The 20,198-nt window shown below is 42.8% G+C and overlaps 1 protein-coding gene across 1 annotated transcript; it reads right to left on the minus strand.

The window, feature by feature from the left end:
* Window positions 1–558: 558 nt before the first annotated feature.
* Window positions 559–18,324, minus strand: EPCAM (epithelial cell adhesion molecule). The gene is made up of 9 exons (XM_032177204.2): window positions 17,965–18,324; window positions 13,969–14,076; window positions 13,497–13,737; window positions 12,254–12,319; window positions 10,483–10,546; window positions 8,525–8,626; window positions 7,609–7,809; window positions 2,373–2,417; window positions 559–1,009 (listed from the first exon to the last, which is right to left on the minus strand). The coding sequence occupies exons 1-9, from the start codon at window positions 18,038–18,040 to the stop codon at window positions 968–970; spliced, it is 945 nt and encodes a 314-aa protein (XP_032033095.1). The 5' UTR covers window positions 18,041–18,324; the 3' UTR covers window positions 559–967.
* Window positions 18,325–20,198: the final 1,874 nt, after the last annotated feature.

A 20,198-nucleotide genomic window follows, 5' to 3' on the forward strand; every position in this document is an offset into this window, starting at 1 on the left:
AAAGAAAAGAAGAAAAAGAAAACTTGTCTCTACTAAAAATACAAAAATTAGCCGGGCATGGTGGTGGGCACCTGAAATCCTAGCTACTTGGTAGGCTGAGGCAGGAGAATCGCTTGAACCCTGCAATGAGCCAAGATCATGCCACTGCACTCCAGCCTAGGCTACAGAGCAAGATCCTGTCTCAAAAAAAAAAAAAAAAAGAAAGAAAAAACAAAAAAACAAAGAGGCCGGGCTTGGTGGCTCACGCTTGTAATCCCAGCACTATGGGAGGTAGAGGTGGGCCAATAACGAGGTCAGTAGTTAGAGACCAGTATGGCCAATATGGTAAAACTTCGTCTCTACTAAAAATAAAAAAATTAGTCAGGCATGGTGGTGGGCGCCTGTAGTCCCAGCTACTTGGGAGGCTGAGGCAGAAGAATCGCTTGAACCTAGGAGGCGGAGGTTGCAGTGAGCCGAGATTGTGCCACTGCACTCCAGCCTGGCAACAGAGTGGGACTCCGTCTCAAAAAAAAAAAAAAGAAAGAAAAAGAAGAAATTTGAAATGTCCAAGTTAAGAAATTCAGTTTAAAATGTTTTATTTCATAGCTCATAAAAAAGTATGTATGTACAAGACTCAAGTAAATAGAAAGGCAGCTTTCAATCACAAATCAGATAGTTTTTCAAACTACTGTGGAAGCATATTTAATGCACACATTTGAACGTTACACATAAATAATTTTAACTATGGAGTCCAAGTTCTGGATTTTACATTAGATCTGCATATATAAGACACTTGTGGTCAAATTTCAAGATTGGTAAAGCCAGTTTCAAGCTGCTTATATTTTGAGTACAGGTTTCACTATTACAAATATATGATGTTAAACTAACAAACTCATGACCTTCAAAGATGTCTTCGTCCCATGCACATACATTTGTAATTTGCGTCCATTTGCTATTTCCCTTCTTCTATAATCTTCAAATTATATAGTTATGCATTGAGTTCCCTATGCATCTCACCCATCTCCTTTATCTGAAACAGGAAAAAGTACAGAAAGAATTTCTAAATAATTTTTCAATCTTTTGTTCATTCTGAAAATAGTATTAAATAAAAATGAAATTAAAGGAACACAAGATAATTTTTTCCACGTTTATAAGACTTATTTAAATAAAAAAAGAAAAAGCTATATTGCAAGGAAACACACATTTAAGTGTTTTCAAGGTTCTATTTAGAGACAAGATCGCCAAAGTGACTAGGGCAAGTTGGAGGTAAGCTAGATCTTTAAGAATAAGATTTTTATTAAATGCATACTATTTTTAAGGCTAGGAAAAAATTGATTTACTTTCTATTATCAATCGTTCATTTTATATGTGGGGAAACTCAAGTTCAAAATTATTGTCTCAGATCACACAACTAGTTACAGGCAAACTGAGACAATGATAACGATGACTACTACTCTGTTGACAAATATTTTCTTATGTGGCAAGCATGGGACCAACACTTTACACCGATTATATTTAATCCTTGCAACAGGTCCATACTATCTATTATCCTCATTTTACAGATGAGGAAACATGGAGGCTTAAAGAGGTTATATAACTTTGTCCAGCCAAACCCAGGTCTGTACTGCTCTGCACTACAACCCTACATTGTCATTCTGCCTGTCTGTTACAGTTCAATTCAGGGTTAGTCTTCTAGACTCATGGTCACCAAACAAAATAAGCCAGATGACCTACTACAGAATGGGAAAAAAATGCTAGAACTTTCTGGTTCTATTAGATTTTTTCCAATATTCCTTAACATTTCTATTTTTATTACTTGCTAAAATATTAGTAAGTGGCCCATATACAACTACAAAGATACACAAAAATTGATAGATATATGAAAAATGTTATTGATAGGGTTCAAGGACAAGTGTTCATATTCAATTCTAAGGGACTAAAACACACTAACAATCTGACACTTTGATGTCATACTAGTATAGATGACTAGTTAGTACACAATAGATTATGACAAATTAAGTTCATATTAAATGATTATTTCACTGGCATAGAGATAATAAATCAGATCATTAGTCACAATGAGTTTCTCCAAGGTGAATCCACTGGAGTATGCCTTTAGAAGATTCTGTTAGATGTTGACGCTTTGTAAAATAAAAACCATAGGCTTCCCATTCCACTCTTCTATGAGGCAGAAAATAGATGGTGATCTGCCATGGGACTCACGCAGGAAGATTTAGGTAAGAGCACATTCTAAGACTGTCCCTAAGAACCTAAACACAAAAGTATACAGGGACTCCAGCATAAGTGAAATGCATCAGTGTGTAGGAAGGTAGAGTGATTAGGAGTAAGAGATTCAACAGGGGCCTTTCTATTTAGGTAAGTAATCCATTTACCTCAGCCTTCTCATACTTTGCCATTCTCTTCTTTCTGGAAATAACCTGAGTGGAAGAAAGACAACTATTGTTTTAGGACTGCTACTCAAAAAAAGGTTATCTAAACGGACATATATGCTTTTAATGGACATAATTTTGATCTGGAAAAAACTAATTTTAACATCTATCCATAAACATTTATTGTTTCTTAAATTAAAAATTTCACGCCGGTGCAGTGGCTCATGCCTGTAATCCCGGCACTTTGGAAGGCCGAAGCAGGAGGATCATCTGAGGTCAGGAGTTTCAGAGCAGCCCAGCCAACATGGTGAAACCCCATCTCTACTACAAATACAAAAATTAGCCAGGTGTCATGGTGCACACCTGTAGTCCCAGCTACTCAGGAGGCTGAGGCACCAGAATTGCTTGAATCCGGGAGGCAGAGGTTGCAGTGAGTGGAGATTGCACCACTGCCCTCCAGCCTGGGCTACAGAGTAAGACCCTGTCTCTTAAAAATAAATAAGGTGGGCTGGGCGTGGTGGCTCACCAGTACTTTGTGGGGCCAAGGTGGGCGGATCACTTGAGGTCAGGAGGTCAAGACTAGCCTGGCCAACATGATGAAACCCCGACTCTATTAAAAATACAAAAAAATCAGCCAGGCGTGGTGGCGGGCGCCTTAATCCCAGCTACTCTGGAGGCTGAGGCAGGAAAATCACTTGAACCCAGGAAGCAGAAGTTGCAGTGAGCCGAGATGGCGCCACTGCACTCCAGCCTAGGTGACAGAGTGAGACTCCATCTCTAAAAAAAAAATAAAAATAAAATAGGCCAGGCACAGTGGCTCATGCCTGTAATCTTACCACTTTCGGAGGCCAAGGTGGGTGGATCACTTTAGGTCAGGAGTTCAAGACCAGCCTGGCCAATATTGTGAAACCCCATCTCTACTAAAGATATAAAAATTAGCCAGGCATGGTGGCAGGCGCCTGTAATCCCATCTACTCGGGAGGCTGAGGCAGGAGAATAGCTTGAACCCGGGAGGCAGAGGTTGCAGTGAGCCAAGATCGTGCACCATTGCACTCCAGCCTGGGCAACAGAAGGAGACTCTGTCTGAAATAAATAAATAAATAAATAAAATAAAATAAAAATTTTCACTACTAAACAAAAAAAAAGTCTACCACAAGTGAAACAAACCAAAAAAAAAAAAAAAAAATCAAAAACAATGCTGGATCCAATGGGAGAACAAAAAAGAAAGAAAAAAAGGAAACAATGAATCATCTTTAAAGAAATTTAACAGTTTAGGCCAGGCATGGTGGTTCACGCCTATAATCCCAGCACTTTGGGAGGCCGAAGTGAGCAGATCACCTGACATCAGGATTTCGAGATCAGCCTGGCCAACATGGTGAAACCCCATCTCTACTAGAAATACAAAAAAAAACTAGCTAGGTATGGTGGTGCACGCCTGTAGTCCCAGCTACTTGGGAAGCTGAGGCAGGAAAATGGCTTGAACCTGGGAGGCAGAGGTTGCAGTGAGCCGAGATCGTGCCACTGCACTCCAGCCTGGGCAACAGAGCAAGACTCCATCTCAAAAAAAAATAAATAAATAAGAAGAAGAAGAAAAAGAAGAAGCCAGGCACAGTAGCTCATGCCTGTAATCCTAGCACTTTGAGAGGCCCAGGCAGGCGGATCATAAGGTAATGAGTTCGAGACCAGCCTGGCCAATATGGTGAAACCCTGTCTCTACTAAAAAATACAAAAATTAGCCGGACATGGTGGCTTCCGCATGTAGTCCCAGCTACTCAGGAGGGTGAGGCAGTAGAATCAATTGAACCTGGCAGGCGGAGGTTGCAGTGAGCCGAGATCATGACACTGCACTCCAGCCAGGGCAACACAGCGAGACTCCATTTCTTTTTTTTTTTTTTTTTTTTTTTTTTTTTTTGAGACGGAGTCTTGCTCTGTCCCCCAGGCTGGAGTGCAGTGGTGCGATCTCGACTCACTGCAAGCTCCACCTCCCGGGTTCACACCATTCTCCTGCCTCAGCCTCCCAAGTAGCTGGGACTACAGGCGCCCGCCACCACACCCGGCTAATTTTTTGTATTTTTAGTAGAGATGGGGTTTCACCGTGTTAGCCAGGATGGTCTCGATCTCCTGACCTCGTGATCTGCCCGCCTCGGCCTCCCAAAGTGCTGGGATTACAGGCGTGAGCCACTGCGTCTGGCCAGTGAGACTCCATTCCAAAAAAAAGAAAGAAATTTAACAGTTTGGGGTACATTCTTCCACATCCTCCTTTTCCACACTAATACAAATATCGTACATAAACACATGCATCTAAGTTTTGGGGTCTAAAAATGGGATCATGCAGTATCATCAACACCTTGTGCACAGCCTGTATCAACATCATAGCAACCATTCCAGATCCAAAGATAAAGATCAAACTCATTGACATTATTCCCTATTGTAGATACAAGAAACACAATTTACTCTCTTACTGATACACACTCAGGCTATTTTCCAGATTCACTTTTTTTGTTGTTTGTTTTTATTCTTTTTTTGAGACGGAGTTTTGCTCTCGTTGCCCAGGCTGGAGTGCAATGATATGATCTCGGCTCACTACAACCTCCGCCTCCTGGGTTCAAGTGACTCTCCTGCCTCAGCCTCCTGAGTAGCTGGAATTACAGGCATGCACCACAATGCCTGGCTAATTTTGTATTTTTAGTAGAGACGGGGTTTCTCCATGTTGGTCAGGCTGGTCTCGGACTCCTGACCTCAGTTGATCCGCCCGCCTCAGCCTCCCAAAGTGCTGGGATTATAGGCGTGAGCCACCACGCCTGGCCAGATTCACTCTTATAAGCAATGCTATGATACAATAACTGAATGTGCTTCCTTACTGCACTTGTGTTTTCATTTATTTCTACAGGACAATCAGACTTCCAGCATTAACAACTCGTGTTCATTTGCCATCTGAAATTTCTATTAACTCTCTATCCCTACCTGTTGTCATTCTTTCTTTAGGTTCCCTCATCAATTTGTAAGAACTCTTTGTATATTATGTATAACATCCATTTTTGCTTTATGCACCATATCTTTTTCATGCCTATCGTTGATATTTTTTACTTTACGGTTTCTTTGCCATATAAAATGTTTAATTTTAATGAAGCCAAAATATATATATATAGGATTAGGTACAATGGCTCATGCCTGTAATCCCAGCAGTTTGGGAGGCTAACCCAAAAGAACTGCTTGAGCCCAGGAGTTCAAGCTCAGCCTCGGCAGCCATAGCAAGACCTCATCTCTACTAAAAATTTAAAAATTAGCCAGGTATGATGGCACATATCTGTAGTCCTTGCTACTTGGGAGGATGGGTCAGGAGGATTACTTAAGTCCAGGAATTGGAGGTTGCAGTGAGCTATAATCATGCCACTGCACTGCAGCCTGGGTGACACCGCAAGACACTCTCTCAAAATATACATACACATATATGTATCTTTTCTTTCATGGATTCCTGATTTCTTGCCTTACATGGTTTCCCCTACCACAATGTTGTACAAACATTCCCTCAATTAATTTTCTTGGGACTTTACTTTTTTATATTTTTAAAAATGTAAATGTCTTTGAAAATGGATACACTGCCCAACTCCTTTCCTGCTGTTGTGCTCTGGACATGCCACCCTCACACAGCTGGGCAATATGGCCAGCCTGGTGGAGTGAAATAGGAATTCAACTTTTGTTTTGTTCCAGATGGATAGCCAAACATGGTTGATTGAACTGGAAATCTAAGTTCCCAAATACGCTCAAACCTATTTCTGAATTCTGTTGTGTTAGTATAGTAAGATCTTTTTTTTTTGAGACGGAGTTTCACTCTTGTTGCCCAGGCTGGAGTGCAATGGCATGATCTCAGCCGCAACCTCCACCTCCTGGGTTCAAGCGATTCTCCTGCCTCAGCCTCCTGAGTAGCTGGGATTACAAGCATGAGCCACCATGCCCGGCTAATTTTGTATTTTTAGTAGAGATGGGGTTTCTCCATGTTTGTCAGGCTGGTCTCGAACTCCTGACCTCACGTGATCCACCCGCCTCAGCCTCCCAAAGTGCTGAGAGTACCGGCATGAGCCACCGTGCCTGGCCTCTTTTTTTTTTTTTTAATTTTTTTTTGAGACAGAGTCTTGCTCTATCACCCAGGGTGGAGTGCAATGGCATGATCTTGGCTCACTGCAACCTCCGCTTCCCAGGTTAAAGCTATTCTTCTGCCTCAGCCTCCTGAGCAGCTGGGATTACAGGCACGTGCCACCACGCCCAGCTAATTTTTTGTATGTTCAGTAGAGACAGGATTTCACCATATTGGCCAGGCTGGTCTTGAACTCCTGATCTCAAGTGATCCACCTGCCTCAGCCTTCCAAAGTGCTGGGATTACAGGCCTGAGCCATCACACCTGGCCAGTGTTAGTAAGATTTCTTGATACCGAAGTATCCTTACATTCCTAAAATAAACCTTTTACTTCTTCAAGCAATACATTCTTTTGCTGAAGCACTGTTAAATTCAATTTGCTCATCTTTACTTGGAAGTATTGATTCACATATCACTTTTAACTCTTTTCTATGGCTAACGTTAACTTTGTGTTCTGTCGTTTCATCTCATTGAGTGGTTTGGGGGTTCAGGTATTTTGCACTAGGTGTTGAATTGTTTGCAGTGAGAACTGAAAGACACTTGCTGCTAGATGGCAATTTAACTGGCCTGTGAGGTGCAGAGCCACAGCTTTTTACTATTAGTGTCCTTTCTTGCTTCATAAAATAACTTTTGTAAACAGAGACCAGAAATACAATACATTCATTCACCATAAAAAATTATTTAAAAATGAAGATTTTTTTTCCCCGAATGTTTTGGAATATGGATGTTACTTTTTCATATTACCTTTTTTCTTTTTTTTTGAGACAGGGTCCTGCTCTGTTGCCCAGGCTGGAGCGCAGTGGTGTGATCATGGCTCACTGCAGCTTTGACCTCCTGGGTTCAACTGACTACTCCCATGTCAGCCTCCTAAGTAGATGGGACCACAGGTGCAAGCCATCATGCCTGGCTAATTTTTGTATTTTTAGTACAGATAAGGTTTTGCCATGTTGCCCAGTCTGGTCTCAAACTCCTGGGCTCAAGTGATCCACCTGTCTCAGCCTCCCGAAGTGTAGGGATTACAGATGTGAGCCACCGCACCCAGCCATTATTACTTTTTCTTGAAAAAATATACCCTTAAATGAAATTTTACTTGTTCTGTACTCACCAGCACAACAATTCCAGCAATAATTGCTATCACCACCACCACAATAACTGCAATAACACCAGCTTTTAGACCCTGCATTGAGAATTCAGGTGCTTTTTCATCAACATAATAAATTAAAGTTTGACCAGGATCCAGATCCAGTTGTTCCCCATTTACTGTCAGGTCCATTTTCTTAGAATGAAACAAGGATTCACCTTTAACCTGTATTGAAAAGGAGAAAAGGAATTAAAAATATTTAAGAAAACCAACCATGGCCACATATAATTAAATACAAATTGTATGCCAAAAGAACCGCTGCCAAGAATCTTTATGGTTTTAGTGATAACAATCTAATCTATTGGAACTTTAAAAAACTGTTTATTACAGGAACCTTTCAACATACACGAATGTAGAGTAGTGCAATGATGCCCATGTACCTATCACCCAGATGCAAGGACAACACACAGCCTCTCTTACTTCATCTCTTCTTCCTTTTATCCCTTCACCCCTGCCCAGATTATTTTGAAGCAAACCTCATATTTCAGCAGAAAATACCTCACTATAATATATTAAAGTTTAAACAAAATATTTTAATCATACCAGTTACATAGTCTTTTTTAACAGACTCTTATTTGTGTAAATTATACATATCATAGGGGAGCATATATGCACAAACTAAGTAACCACCAAGTAGATAATAAATAAGAATTATAAGAAAGAGGAGAGATATTTTAGGCAGAACAATTTGATAAGAGGCATAAATATACAAACAAGCAAGATGCATGTGAGTGACAGGGAGGACAAAATTAATGGCAGCAGCAGAACCATTTGGTTGATCTATAAGTGGAGAAAAAGGTGATGAAATATATTTAATTCACTGAGGCACGATAGACTACATTCCTGAACACAGGAATAGAATAAAGAAGATTATACTCACATCTTTTTCAAAATAATAAGCCACATCAGCTATGTCCACATCATTCTGAGTTTTTTGAGTAGAATTTTGAACCAGATCAATAGTGATAACATTATTCTCATACTGGGGAAAAAATTGAATAATACAAATTAATACTAATATAATCAAAATCATTTGAAAATAACATTATTTGGAAATCAGAACATTCAGTGTTTGATTTTCTATAATCTACATGCATCACTCACTGTTCCTTTCCATTAGTGGATAATTAAGTTTATCACTAATCAAGAAATCTTTGGGAGGTCTCTAAATCTATCAAAGGGAAGTAGACAGCCATGCAACCAAACATAATTACAATGTACAATTTTTCCTAAGAGAATTTTCTTATATTGAAAAGATTTTTAAATAAGATATGAAAGTATTTTATTTGGATTAGAACTACTTTAAAACTAAATTACTAAACAAATGCAAGGTAAGGCCGGGTGCAGTGGCTCATGCCTGTAATCCCAGCACTTTGGGAGGCTGAGGTGGGCAGATGACCTGAGGTCGGGAGTTCAAGACCAGCCTGACCAACATGGAGAAACCCCATCTCTACTAAAAATACAAAATTAGCCGGGCGTGGTGGCACATGCCTGTAATCTCAGCTACCAGGGAAGGTGAGGCAGGAGAATTGCTTGAATCTGGGAGGCAGAGGTTGTGGTGAGCTGAGATCGCGCCATTGCACTCCAGCCTGGGCAACAAGAGAGAAACTCCATCTCAAAAAAAAAAAAAGAAGAAGAAAAGAAAGAAAAAGAAATGCAAGGTAAAACGCAGTATGCATTTACCATGTTGTTTTTTTTGTTTTGTTTTATTTTTGAGACGGAGTCTCTCTGTGTTGCCCAGGCTGGAGTACAGTGGCATGATCTCGGCTCACTGCAAGCTCCGCCTCCTGGGTTCACGCCATTCTCCTGCCTCAGCCTCCCGAGTAGCTGGGACTACAGGTGCCCGCCACCACACCTGGTTAACTTTTTAGTATGTTTTTAGTAGAGACGGGGTTTCACTGTGTTAGCCAGGATGGTCTCGATCTCCTGATCTTGTGATCCACCTGCCTCGGCCTCCCAAAGTGCTGGGATTACAGGCGTGAGCCACCGCGCCCGGCCATCATGTTCTTAAGAGTCTTGAACAAATTCATACTGCCTTTAAAGAGTTCTGTCACACTATTCAAGCTTCTTTTTATTTTTTAAACCAGAGTTTAAAGAGTTAAGTAAGGGCTAACTGGTTAAGGACTAGTTCCCTAAAGCAGAGAAGATGGGAGCTCCAGTAACATCCTAAAGTAAATATGCACCAAAACTACATTTAACAAAAGTAATTTTGGTGCATATTTACTTTAAGATGTTGCTGGAGCTCATCCACAGGGACAGGTTCTCCAGGATAAGAAAACTCAAATGTTTTAGAGATACTAAGAGATACTACGTTTTCTTTAGGGGTAAAACTAGGCTTTTCAAAGGCTATGGAAGGAAAACAATGATAACCAAAAACAATGGGCCGGGCGTGGTGGCTCACACCGGTAATCCTAACACTTTGAGAGGCTGAGGCAGGCAGATCACTTGAGGCCAGGAGCTCGAGACCAGCCTGGCCAACATAGCAAAACCCCGTCGACACTAAAAATACAAAAATTAGCTGGGCATGGTGGCATGTGCCTGTAGTCCCAGCTCCTCAGGAGGTTGAGGCATGAGAATTGCTTGAACCTTAGAGGCAGAGATTACAGTGAGCCGAGATCTTGCCATGACACTCCAGCCTGGGGAACAGAGCAATAGTCTGTCTTAAAGAAACAAACAAACAGAAAAACAGTAACAGGAAATTCACATTAAGTACTCAGATCTGAAAATGTTGCTCCAGTAAGTGCATTTAACCACCACTTAAATCACTGGCTGTCCTTATACTCAAAACATACTGTCTCACCAACTGTCTGCTAAAGCTCACTTATTAAAAAATCATACCAAAATATTTGTGATAAATTTTGGATCCAGTTGATAACGCGTTGTGATCTCCTTCTGAAGTGCACTGTAAAGAATTTAAAATCTGTATTAAAAAAAATGTTTGTACCACACAACAGTAAGAAGCACTGCTCTTTAAGCAGATAGCTCAGGGTCTAAAATTGTCATTAAAGTTAAAATTTTTCTGCCATTTTGCAACTATCATAATAATAATTGATTCAGGCTAGAATCATCCATTGATATTCAAACTGCTGGGTACCAGTTTAATTAGAAAAAGAACATTTACTTAGTATCCAAGTATCTGCCCATAGATTATTTATGGATTACAAAGGGAGAATGGTAACGTCACAGTGGAAAAACCTGGTGGATACCACTTTAACCAAAGTTTACATTACTAGTAAAGGGACAAGCTGACATCATGCAACTCCTAATGTGAAGTATTATAAAGGACACAAGATCGCTTAAGTAGTTTTCCTGTCAAAAATGCATAACCTGTTTTTAGTTAAGAGGAAACATCAAGGCTCGGGTGAGGTGGCTCACACCTGTAATCCCAGCACTTTGGGAGGCTGAGGTGGGCAGATCACCTGAGGTCGGGAGTTCGAGACCAGCCTGACCAACATGGAGAAACCCCGTGTCTACCAAAAATACAAAAAAATTTAGCCAGGCATGGTGGCGCATGCCTGTAATCCCAGCTACTCGGGAGGCTGAGGCAGGAGAATCGCTTGAATCCGGGAAGGAGAGGTTGCGGTGAGCAGTGACTGCGCCATTGCACTTCAGCCTGGGCAACAAAAAGGAAACTCCAACTCAAAAAATTTAAAAAAAAGAGGAAACATCAGACAAATCAAAATTTGAGGGACATTATATACAATGACTTGCCCATGCTCTTCAAAAATAGCAAGTTCATGGAAGACAAAGAAAGGCCAAGAAACTGTTCAATATTAAAAGAGACTAAAGAGTCACGACAACTAAATGTGATACATGATCTTGGACTGGGTCCTGAATCAGAGGGGAAAAATTACTACAAAGGACAATATTGGGAAAATGGGCACAACGTGATATAACATTAAATTTCCTGTCCGGGCATGGTGACTCACACCTGTAATCCCAGCACTTTGGGAGGTGGAGGTGGGAGGATCACAAGTTCAAGAGTTCGAGACCAGCCTGGCCAATATGGTGAAACCCTGTTTCTACTAAAACTACAAAAATTAGCAGGGCGTGGTGGCAGGCACCTGTAGTCCCAGCTATTTGGGAGGCTGAGGCAGGAGAATCGCTTGAACCCAGCAGGTGGAGGTTGCAGTGAGCAGAGATCACGCCACTGCACGCCAGCCAGGGTGACAGAGCGAGACTCTGTCTAAAAAAAAAAAATTTCCTAAATTTGATCATTGTATAGTGGTTTATATAAAAGAATGCCTTTTGTTCTTAGCAAAAGATACACTAAAGTACTTAGGAGTAAAGGGGCCTAATGTCTACAACTTGCTCTCATGTGCTTCTGGGAAAAATATTTATACATGCATAGATACACTAATATAAAGCACACACACATATTCATCCACACATACACATATAAAAAGCAAATGTGCCAAAATGTTAATTGGTGAATCTGAGTGAAGTGTATTCCCGGAATCTCTGTGCTATTCTTGCAACTCTATTTCAAGTAACTTTATTTTTCAGAAATATAAAAAAGCATTTAGAGTTGGTTTTTCTAATGGTGTAGGATGGAAGATTTGAGCCACCAATTGTGCAAGAATAATATGATGCATTTAATTGCACTTACGTCCGCAAACTTTTACCATCATAAGGTTTTTCTCTTGCTTTGTGTTTTAGTTCAATGATGATCCAGCTATAAAGTAAAAAGACAATGTCAGTTAACTCTAACTCAGTCTTTTATACTATTTTCCTAATAAGCTAATCCTAAAATTCTCGAATTATAAGGACTAAGAGAAAAAAAATTTATGCAGTAGATATTCCCATAATTTCTTCCCTTACACATCCTTCATAAAGGACACACCCAGGAGGGAACACCCTTTCTAATATTGACCGTCTGTTCCCTGGGCACAATACATAAAGTCACATGAAGTCAAAGTTTAGCTGGCAGTGTCGTGCCCTGTTCAACTGAAAAGATGAAAAGGCATGAAAGGGCCGGGCATGGTGGCTCACACCTGTAATCCAGTACTTTGGGAGGTGGATTGCCTGAGGTCAGGAGTTGGAGACCAGCCTGGCCAACATGGTGAAACCCCATCTCTACTAAAGTACAAAAATTAGTCAGGTGTGGTATAGCTGTAGTCCCAGCTACTCAGGAGGCTAAGGCAGGAGAGTTGCTTGAACCCGGGAGGCAGAGGTTGCAGTGAGCTGAGATTGGGCCACTGCACTCCAACCTGGGCAACAAGAGTGGAAACTCCGTCTCAAAAAAAAAAAAAAAGAAAAGAAAAAAGAAAAAACAAAAGAAAGGGCACAAAGAGAAAATTGACAACGAGGCTCTAGAAGACCAAAATAGAAAAACAGAAAGTGCCCACTTTGGTCCTGACATCCTTTCCAGTTTCTAGTCCCTTCCAATGAAGTCTTTTTTTGCTTAAGCTAGCGTGAGTGGGTTTCTGTTCCTTTTCATTAAACAATCCCTAAAACAAGCATATCTCACTTTTAAAACACAATCAATGAGCAAATACATAGGTTAAATTACATACATTTACTACTAATGCAATTATGAAATACTGAATAATGTTAAGTAAAGATATAAAAGAAAAATTATACCTAGTATGCTACCACTTATGTAAAAATAACAAAATAGATATATAACAAATTCATCAACTATCTCTGGAAGGTTATAGAATAATGAATAACATCAATTCTATGGAGGTCCACTAGGTAGCGGGGGGGACTGGAATGAGAAGGAAGCTTTTCACTGGACACTCATATCTTCTGAATTCTAAACCATGAAATCGTATTACATAATCAAAAATGAATTTAATTAAATGAATCTGAACAGCATGAAAACAAGTAGTATTGGCAGCCCCACTCACTAGGTTCTCACTCGCTCAGAGCAGGTTATTTCAGTGTCCTTGTCGGTTCTTCTGACCCCAGCAGTGTTCACACACCAGCACGTGGAGGTGCCGTTGCACTGCTTGGCCTTAAAGAGCCCGCTCTCATCGCAGTCAGGATCATAAAGCCCATCATTGTTCTGGAGGGCCCCTTCAGGTTTTGCTCTTCTCCCAAGTTTTGAGCCATTCATTTCTGCCTTCATCACCAAACATTTGGCAGCCACTGAAAAAGAAACCTTAATGCCAAACTGAAAAATAACTGATTTCATGATTACACGAAAAAAAAAATTAAAGTTCCAGGGTCAAAGATTATTTGAAACTTATGTGTTCCCACACTTACTTTATAACATGATTCAGATTTAAGCCAATAAAACTCTTTCCAACTCAAGGCACATCAATTAAAGAAGTATTAAGTCAAAATAAAGCTTACAGGTAATAAGGATATTTTACTCACGCTTTGAGCAAATGACAGTATTTTGTGCACCAATTGAAGTACACTGACATTGACCATTGTTATTCACAAAGCAGTTTACGGCCAGCTTGTAGTTTTCACAGACACATTCTAGAAAATTTAAAAAAAAAAATCTACTTTAAAATGTGGATCTATTAACTCTCACGTCCCAGCAAAGTTATATTGTAATAATAATGCCTAAAGTTACAAGGACACAAAACCTTAAAAAGTGGTGCTGAATGTCTTATTTTTCAGCTATAGACTACTGCCTAAGTGCCTGGCACTTGCTAAAGTTTGCATACTGTATACAGACACATAGTTTAATCTGCATGCATTCCTGTTTTGATTTTTTTTTTTTTTTTTTTTTTTGAGATAGGGTCTCACTCTGTGGCCCAGGCTGGAATGCAGTGGCACAATCTTGGCTTACTGCAGCCTGGACCTACTGGGCTCAAGTGATCCTCCCGTCTCAGCCTCCCAAGTAGCTGGGACTACAGCCATGCACCACCATGCCTGGCTAATTTTTAACTTTTTGTAGAGATGGGGTTTCACCATGTTGCCAAGGCTTGTTTTGAACTCCTGGCCTCAAGCAATCCTCCCGCCTCAGCCTCCCAAAGTGCTGGGATTATAGGCATGAGCCACTGTGCCTGGCGTCCTGTTACAATTTTTTAAAACAAGAACACAGCTCTCCAAGCGTCATTTCTAGCTTTGTCTTTGTGAAACTCCCAGTCTTAGCTCCTTCCACACTCCTCTCCTGCTAAATAACACCCCTGTTAGTCACTGCCTTTTTTTGTTTTTCTTCTTGAGACAGTCTCACTCTGTCGCGCAGGCTGGAGTGCAGTGGTACAATCGCAGCTCACTGCAATGTCTGTCTCCCAGGATCAAGCGATTCTCCTGCCTCAGCCTCCCGAGTAGCTGGGACTACAGGGGTCCGCCAACACACCTGGCTAATTTTTCTACTTTTAGTGGAGATGGGGTTTCAGCATAATGGCCAGGCCGATCTCAAACTCCTGACCTCGTGATCCGCCTGCCTCGGCCTACCAAAGTGCTGGGATTACAGGTGTGAGCCACCGCACCCGGCTTTTTTTTTGTATTTTTAGTAGAGACGGGGTTTCACCATGTTGGTCAGGCTGGTCTAGGACTCCTGACCTCAGGTAATCCACCCACCTCAGCCTCCTAAAGTGCTGGGATTACAGACGTGAGCCACCATGCCCAGCTGTCACTGCCTCTTTTACAAAAAAAATCAACAATTCCAATTCTAGGATCTGCGAATCCTCACCTCTCGCTCTCCCACCCCATTTTGTTAAATGAGGGATGTTTCCTTTGGGGCTTAACAGGAATATATTCAACCTTTAAACCATTTTATATCTTGGAAAAATTACACTTTCAAATGCAGTTGTAGTCCTCCCTGTAAGTGAGTTTCCTAACTAAATTAAATCCTAGTACCTGATTTGGAAAGTGACACTAAGCAGCCCATTCTGGGTTATTGATGTCAGTTTAATAGTTTTGTCCTTAACAACCTCAAAAGTTCATTTAACTTCGAATTGGCAAGACTATCTAATTCCTTTTGTCTAGTTAAAAGAGCACAATCATTAAAAACAAAAACTATCTCCTCAGTTCAACTGAAGAGGGAAAAAAAGAAAAAGCTAGCACGACAAACCAGAGTTTTTATATTGATCCTTTGTATCTCAAGTACCCTAAGTTGACTTCAATTTTTCCCTGTTCAAGTTATAATCGATATGAACCACCTTTAATTTGCCCAACACTAAACTCAATACTGGGGTCACAAAAGGGGAGAATACAGCACTTGTTCTCGAGCGTTTAAATCTTCTGCAGCCCCATCCTGTACTTGTTTAAAACACACTGTTCATCCCTAAGGGGCATGAAATTTAAATCAGACCAGTCGGGTGCAGACTTTCTGAGCACAAACCTGTAGCAGCTATGACCACTTTAAAGCAATTTAACATTAAGCATGTAGTCCCAGATTGAAGCCAGAAAAACACTGAGTTGACTAAAGTGCATTACTTTGAGAGTATAATTACTGAATTTAGGCCACTCCATTGGTGAAAGTGTAAAAGCCCTTCCAGAGACCTTTGGCAAACGCCACTCCACTTCTAGGCACCATCTTACAAATCAATCAAGAGATGCCGGACCGGTGGCTCATGCCTGTAATCCCAGCACTTTGGAAGGTCCAAGTAAGAGCACTGCTTGAGCCTGGGAAATGGAGGATGCAGTGGGCTGTAAATGTGCCACTGCACTCCAGGCTGAACGACAGACCGAGACACTGTTTCCAAGAGAGAGAGAGAGAGAGACACGGCAGCCAAGTTGTTTATTCCACAGTTAAGAGAAACTGAATTCAAACTACATGTCTAACATTTGAATAATGGTGCAACATACCAGTCACCATTTTAAATCTTGTTTTTAAGGCCGGGTGTGGTGACGCACGCCTGTAATCCCAGCACTCTGGGAGGCCCAGACGGAGTGATCACTTGAGCCCAGGAGTTCGAGACCAGCCTGGGCAACATAGCAAGATCTCGTCTCTACAAATACAAATATTCGGCGGGCACGGTAGCTCACGTCTGTAATTCCAGCACTTTGGGAGGCCAAGGTCCGTGGATCACCTGAGGTCAAGAGTTCGAGACCAGCCTGGCCAACATGGTGAAACCCGTCTCTACAAAAAATACAAATTAGCTGACCGTGGTGGTGCATGCCTGTAGTCCCAGCTACTTGGGAGGCTGAGGCAGGAGAATCGCCTGAATTGCAGTGAGATGAGATTGTGCCGTTGTACTCCAGCCTGGGCAACAAGAGCGAAACTCTGTCTCAAAAATAATAATAATATTAATAAATAATAAATACAAAAATTAGCCAGGCATAAAGGCTGAGGCAGAAGGATGATCTGAGGCCGGGAGGCGTAGTCTACAATGAGTCAAGATAGTGCCATTGCACTCCAGCCTGGGCGACAGAACAAGGCTGTTTCAAATAAAAAAATAAAATAGGCCGGGCATGGTGGCTCACGCCTGTAATCACAGCACTTTGGGAGGCCGAGGCGGGCGGGTCATGAGCTCAGGAGTTAGAGACCAGCCTGACCAACATGGAGAAACCCAGTCTCTACTAACAATACAAAAATTAGCGGGGGGTGGTGGCGCGCCTGTAATCCCAGCTACTTTACTCAGGAGGCTGAGGCAGGAGAATCACTTGAACCCGGGAGGCGGAGGTGGCAGTGAGCCGAGATCGCGCCATTGCACTCCAGCTTGGGGACACAGCAAGACTCAGTCTCAAAAAATAAAATAAAATAAAATTAAATTAAAAAAAAGAAAGAAATTACTAATTATGGGATTCTCAAAATGCTGGGATTATAGGTTTCTACTCTTTACGGTTATTATTTCTGCGTTCCCTACAATAAGCTTGGCATTACTCATATGATCCTTAGAAAAGGGAAAACACCCACACGCCCTGTGTAGTCCAGGCCGCCTGCCGCGCGCAGGTGCATAGCGGCCCTGGAGGCCTCCCTGCGGGCACCTGTCCCCGCCTGAGGCCCACATCCGGGGCCCGCTGCAAGGACAAGGGCGAGCCCGCTGGTCCCTGTCGCAGAGACTCCGCCACCGGGTGGGGCTGTGGGCTGTTCCAAAGAACCCCAAGGCCACCCCGAACCGAGGACGTGGGTGCGCCAGGGCGCGAGACACCGGTTCGGTGGCCGCAGGAAACCTGGACTTGGCCACACCGTTCCCCGCCTGACCCCCGCCTCTGCCCCGGGCCATTTCCCTACCGAGGCGAGCAAAGCTGCAAAGTGAGGCAGCTCCCCGGGACGGCGCGAGTGAGCGCCGCCTCGCCGTTTCCTACCGCGCGGAGGGCCTGGGCCGGGGCACTGCCGCGTCGTCCGGTCTCCAGGCTGGAAAGCGCGGCCTCTTGGTCCCCTCCCTATTATTCCCGTTTCGGGGGCCGGGGGCCGCTGCCCCCCAGCCCAGCCTAACTCCACAACTCTGCTCCAAGTCCGCGCCTCACCTTCCTGAGCCGCGGCAAAAGTCGCCGTCGCCGCCGCAAGCAGAAGCCCGAACGCGAGGACCTGCGGGGGCGCCATGCTGCGCGCGCGCCGAGAAGAGGGGCGCGGGAGGGGCCGGGGACTCGCGGGAAGGCGTGCGCCGGGAGTGGGGCACGAGGAGCCGGCCAGGCACCGTGAGGGGCGCGCAGGTCCGCGTCTGGAGGACAGCGACGAGGGGGGTCCCTGGACCGCGTCGAGGGTGCTCGCTCGCCGAAGGACTAGCGCTCTGTACGCGCGGCGGGGCGGAGCGCACACCTGCCCGACCTGGCGGCCCCGCCTCTCGGCCCCTTCCCGGGACTGCTCACCTCTGGCCGCTGGTGCTTGTTGATGAGTCACCGCCCGGGAGTAGGGAGTGAGTAGGCTCCCCTCCCCCAGCCCCGGCGCTGCCGTTGGGGCGCCGCCCCCTCCACAGGTGTGGGCCCGCGCGCCCCGCTCCGCCCCGCCCCAGGTGCTTCCTCTCCATGGCGGCGTTAGGGATCTTTGGTGGCCTCCGAGGAGGTTTGAAGATTCTGTGCTGAGACTTCCTTTTAACCAGAGGAGCGCTGCTCTGAAGCCTTGAAGAACGCGGCCTGGGGGAATGGGTGCGGGAACTGGATAGAGGAACGTGGAGGCTAAAGGGAATACAAACACAAGCAGAGAACCTTCCACAACACTATAAAAAAGACCTTTGAGCTTTTACCTGGCAATTTAATTATACTCCTTTGAAATTAGTAAAAAAAAAAAAAAAAAAAAAAAAGAAGAGGAAAGAAGAAATCTCCTTGGTTCTCTTGGGAAGAAAATGAGTGTTTCTTTATAATTACTCTTAATAATTCTTTTCTCGTTTTCATAAGCATTTCTGGCACTTGAAGATGTAAGAAAAGGTGTTCCCAGGCCGAGCGCGGTGGCTCACGCCTGTAATCCTAGCACTTTGGGAGGCCGAGGCGGGCGGATCACCTGAGGTTTGAAGTTCGAGACCAGCCTGACCAACATGGAGAAACCCTATCTCTACTAAAAATAGAAAATTAGCCGGGCGTGGTGGCGCATGCCTGTAATCCCAGCTACTCGGGAGGCTGAGGCATGAGAATAGCTTGAACCTGGGAGGCGGAGGTTGCAGTGAGCAGAGATCGTGCCATTACACTCCAGCCTGGGCGACAGGAGCAAGACTCCGTCTCAAAAAAAAAAAAAAAAAGAGAGAGAGAAAAGAAAAGGTGTTCCCATAGAGCCAAATACTGAGAACCGAGCTGATTTCGGGTTTTGGTTACTGTTAAAGAACAATGTTGATGAGGCCTTCGGAAAGAAAATATAGGGAAATAGAAACAAAGGACCGTAATCGATTTCCGTGCAAATGAATTCAACTCACAACACACTATATTATTACAATATTAAAATAATTATAAAGACTTCATACATATACTATTTAGTGTTTTTAATGTTATTTTTTATTAGCTGTAATATCATTGTAACCTATTTTTTAAAAGCTTTTTATCCACTAAAGAAATCATAAAAGTAACAACTAAAAATACAAAAATTAGCCAGATGTGGTGGCAGCCACCTGTAATCCCAGCTACTCAGGAGGCTGAGGCAGGAGAATTGCTTGAACCAGTCGGAGGTTTCGGTGAGCCGAGATCCAACCACTGCACTCCAGCCTGGCAACAGAGCAAGACTCCATATCAAAAAAAAAAAAAAAAAAAAAAGAGGAAAGGTAAAAAAGCAATTTTAAGATTCAGCTAAGTTTGATTAATTTCTACAAGTATATGTCAAATCAAAACTTATGTTTATATTAGAACAATCATTTCTATGTTGTATTCTGTTGAAGTGCAGGCAAATTGATTAATGTAAATAGTCATGCTGTTCTAAGGACCTCTATAATTTGTTTTGTATAATTTAAATTTCACTTGGTATATGAAATAAGCTATTTAGGCCAGGTACAGTGGCTCACGCCTGTAATCCCAGCACTTTGGGAGGCCCAGGCGGGCGGATCACCTAAGGTCAGGAGTTCGAGACCAGCCTGGCCAACATGGTGAAACCCTGTCTCTACTAAAAATACAAAAAGTTGCCTGTAATCCAATATCAGAGATGAGGCAGAGAATCATTGAACCTGGAAGGGTTGCAGTGAACCAATTTCCTTGATAAAACTCTGTCTCAGAAAAAAAAAAAAAAAAAAAAAAAAAGAATAGTACTAACAAATCAGGAACAAGTTAACCAGATTTTTGTTGTC

Source organism: Hylobates moloch, unplaced genomic scaffold (assembly GCF_009828535.3).
Source record: "Hylobates moloch isolate HMO894 unplaced genomic scaffold, HMol_V3 SCAFFOLD_15, whole genome shotgun sequence".
Classification (NCBI taxonomy): Eukaryota; Metazoa; Chordata; class Mammalia; order Primates; family Hylobatidae; genus Hylobates; species Hylobates moloch.

What these genes read in the sequence shown, in the direction of transcription:
- EPCAM (XM_032177204.2), bottom strand. Translation starts at nt 18,040, where the DNA reads ATGGCGCCCCCGCAGGTCCTCGCGTTCGGGCTTCTGCTTGCGGCGGCG. An exon ending in TACTGTCATTTGCTCAAAGC is followed by an intron (nt 13,738 to 13,968) that starts GTGAGTAAAATA and finishes TTTCTTTTTCAG; the next exon opens with TGGCTGCCAAATGTTTGGTG. An exon ending in AATTTATCACAAATATTTTG is followed by an intron (nt 8,627 to 10,482) that starts GTATGATTTTTT and finishes TTTTTTCCCCAG; the next exon opens with TATGAGAATAATGTTATCAC.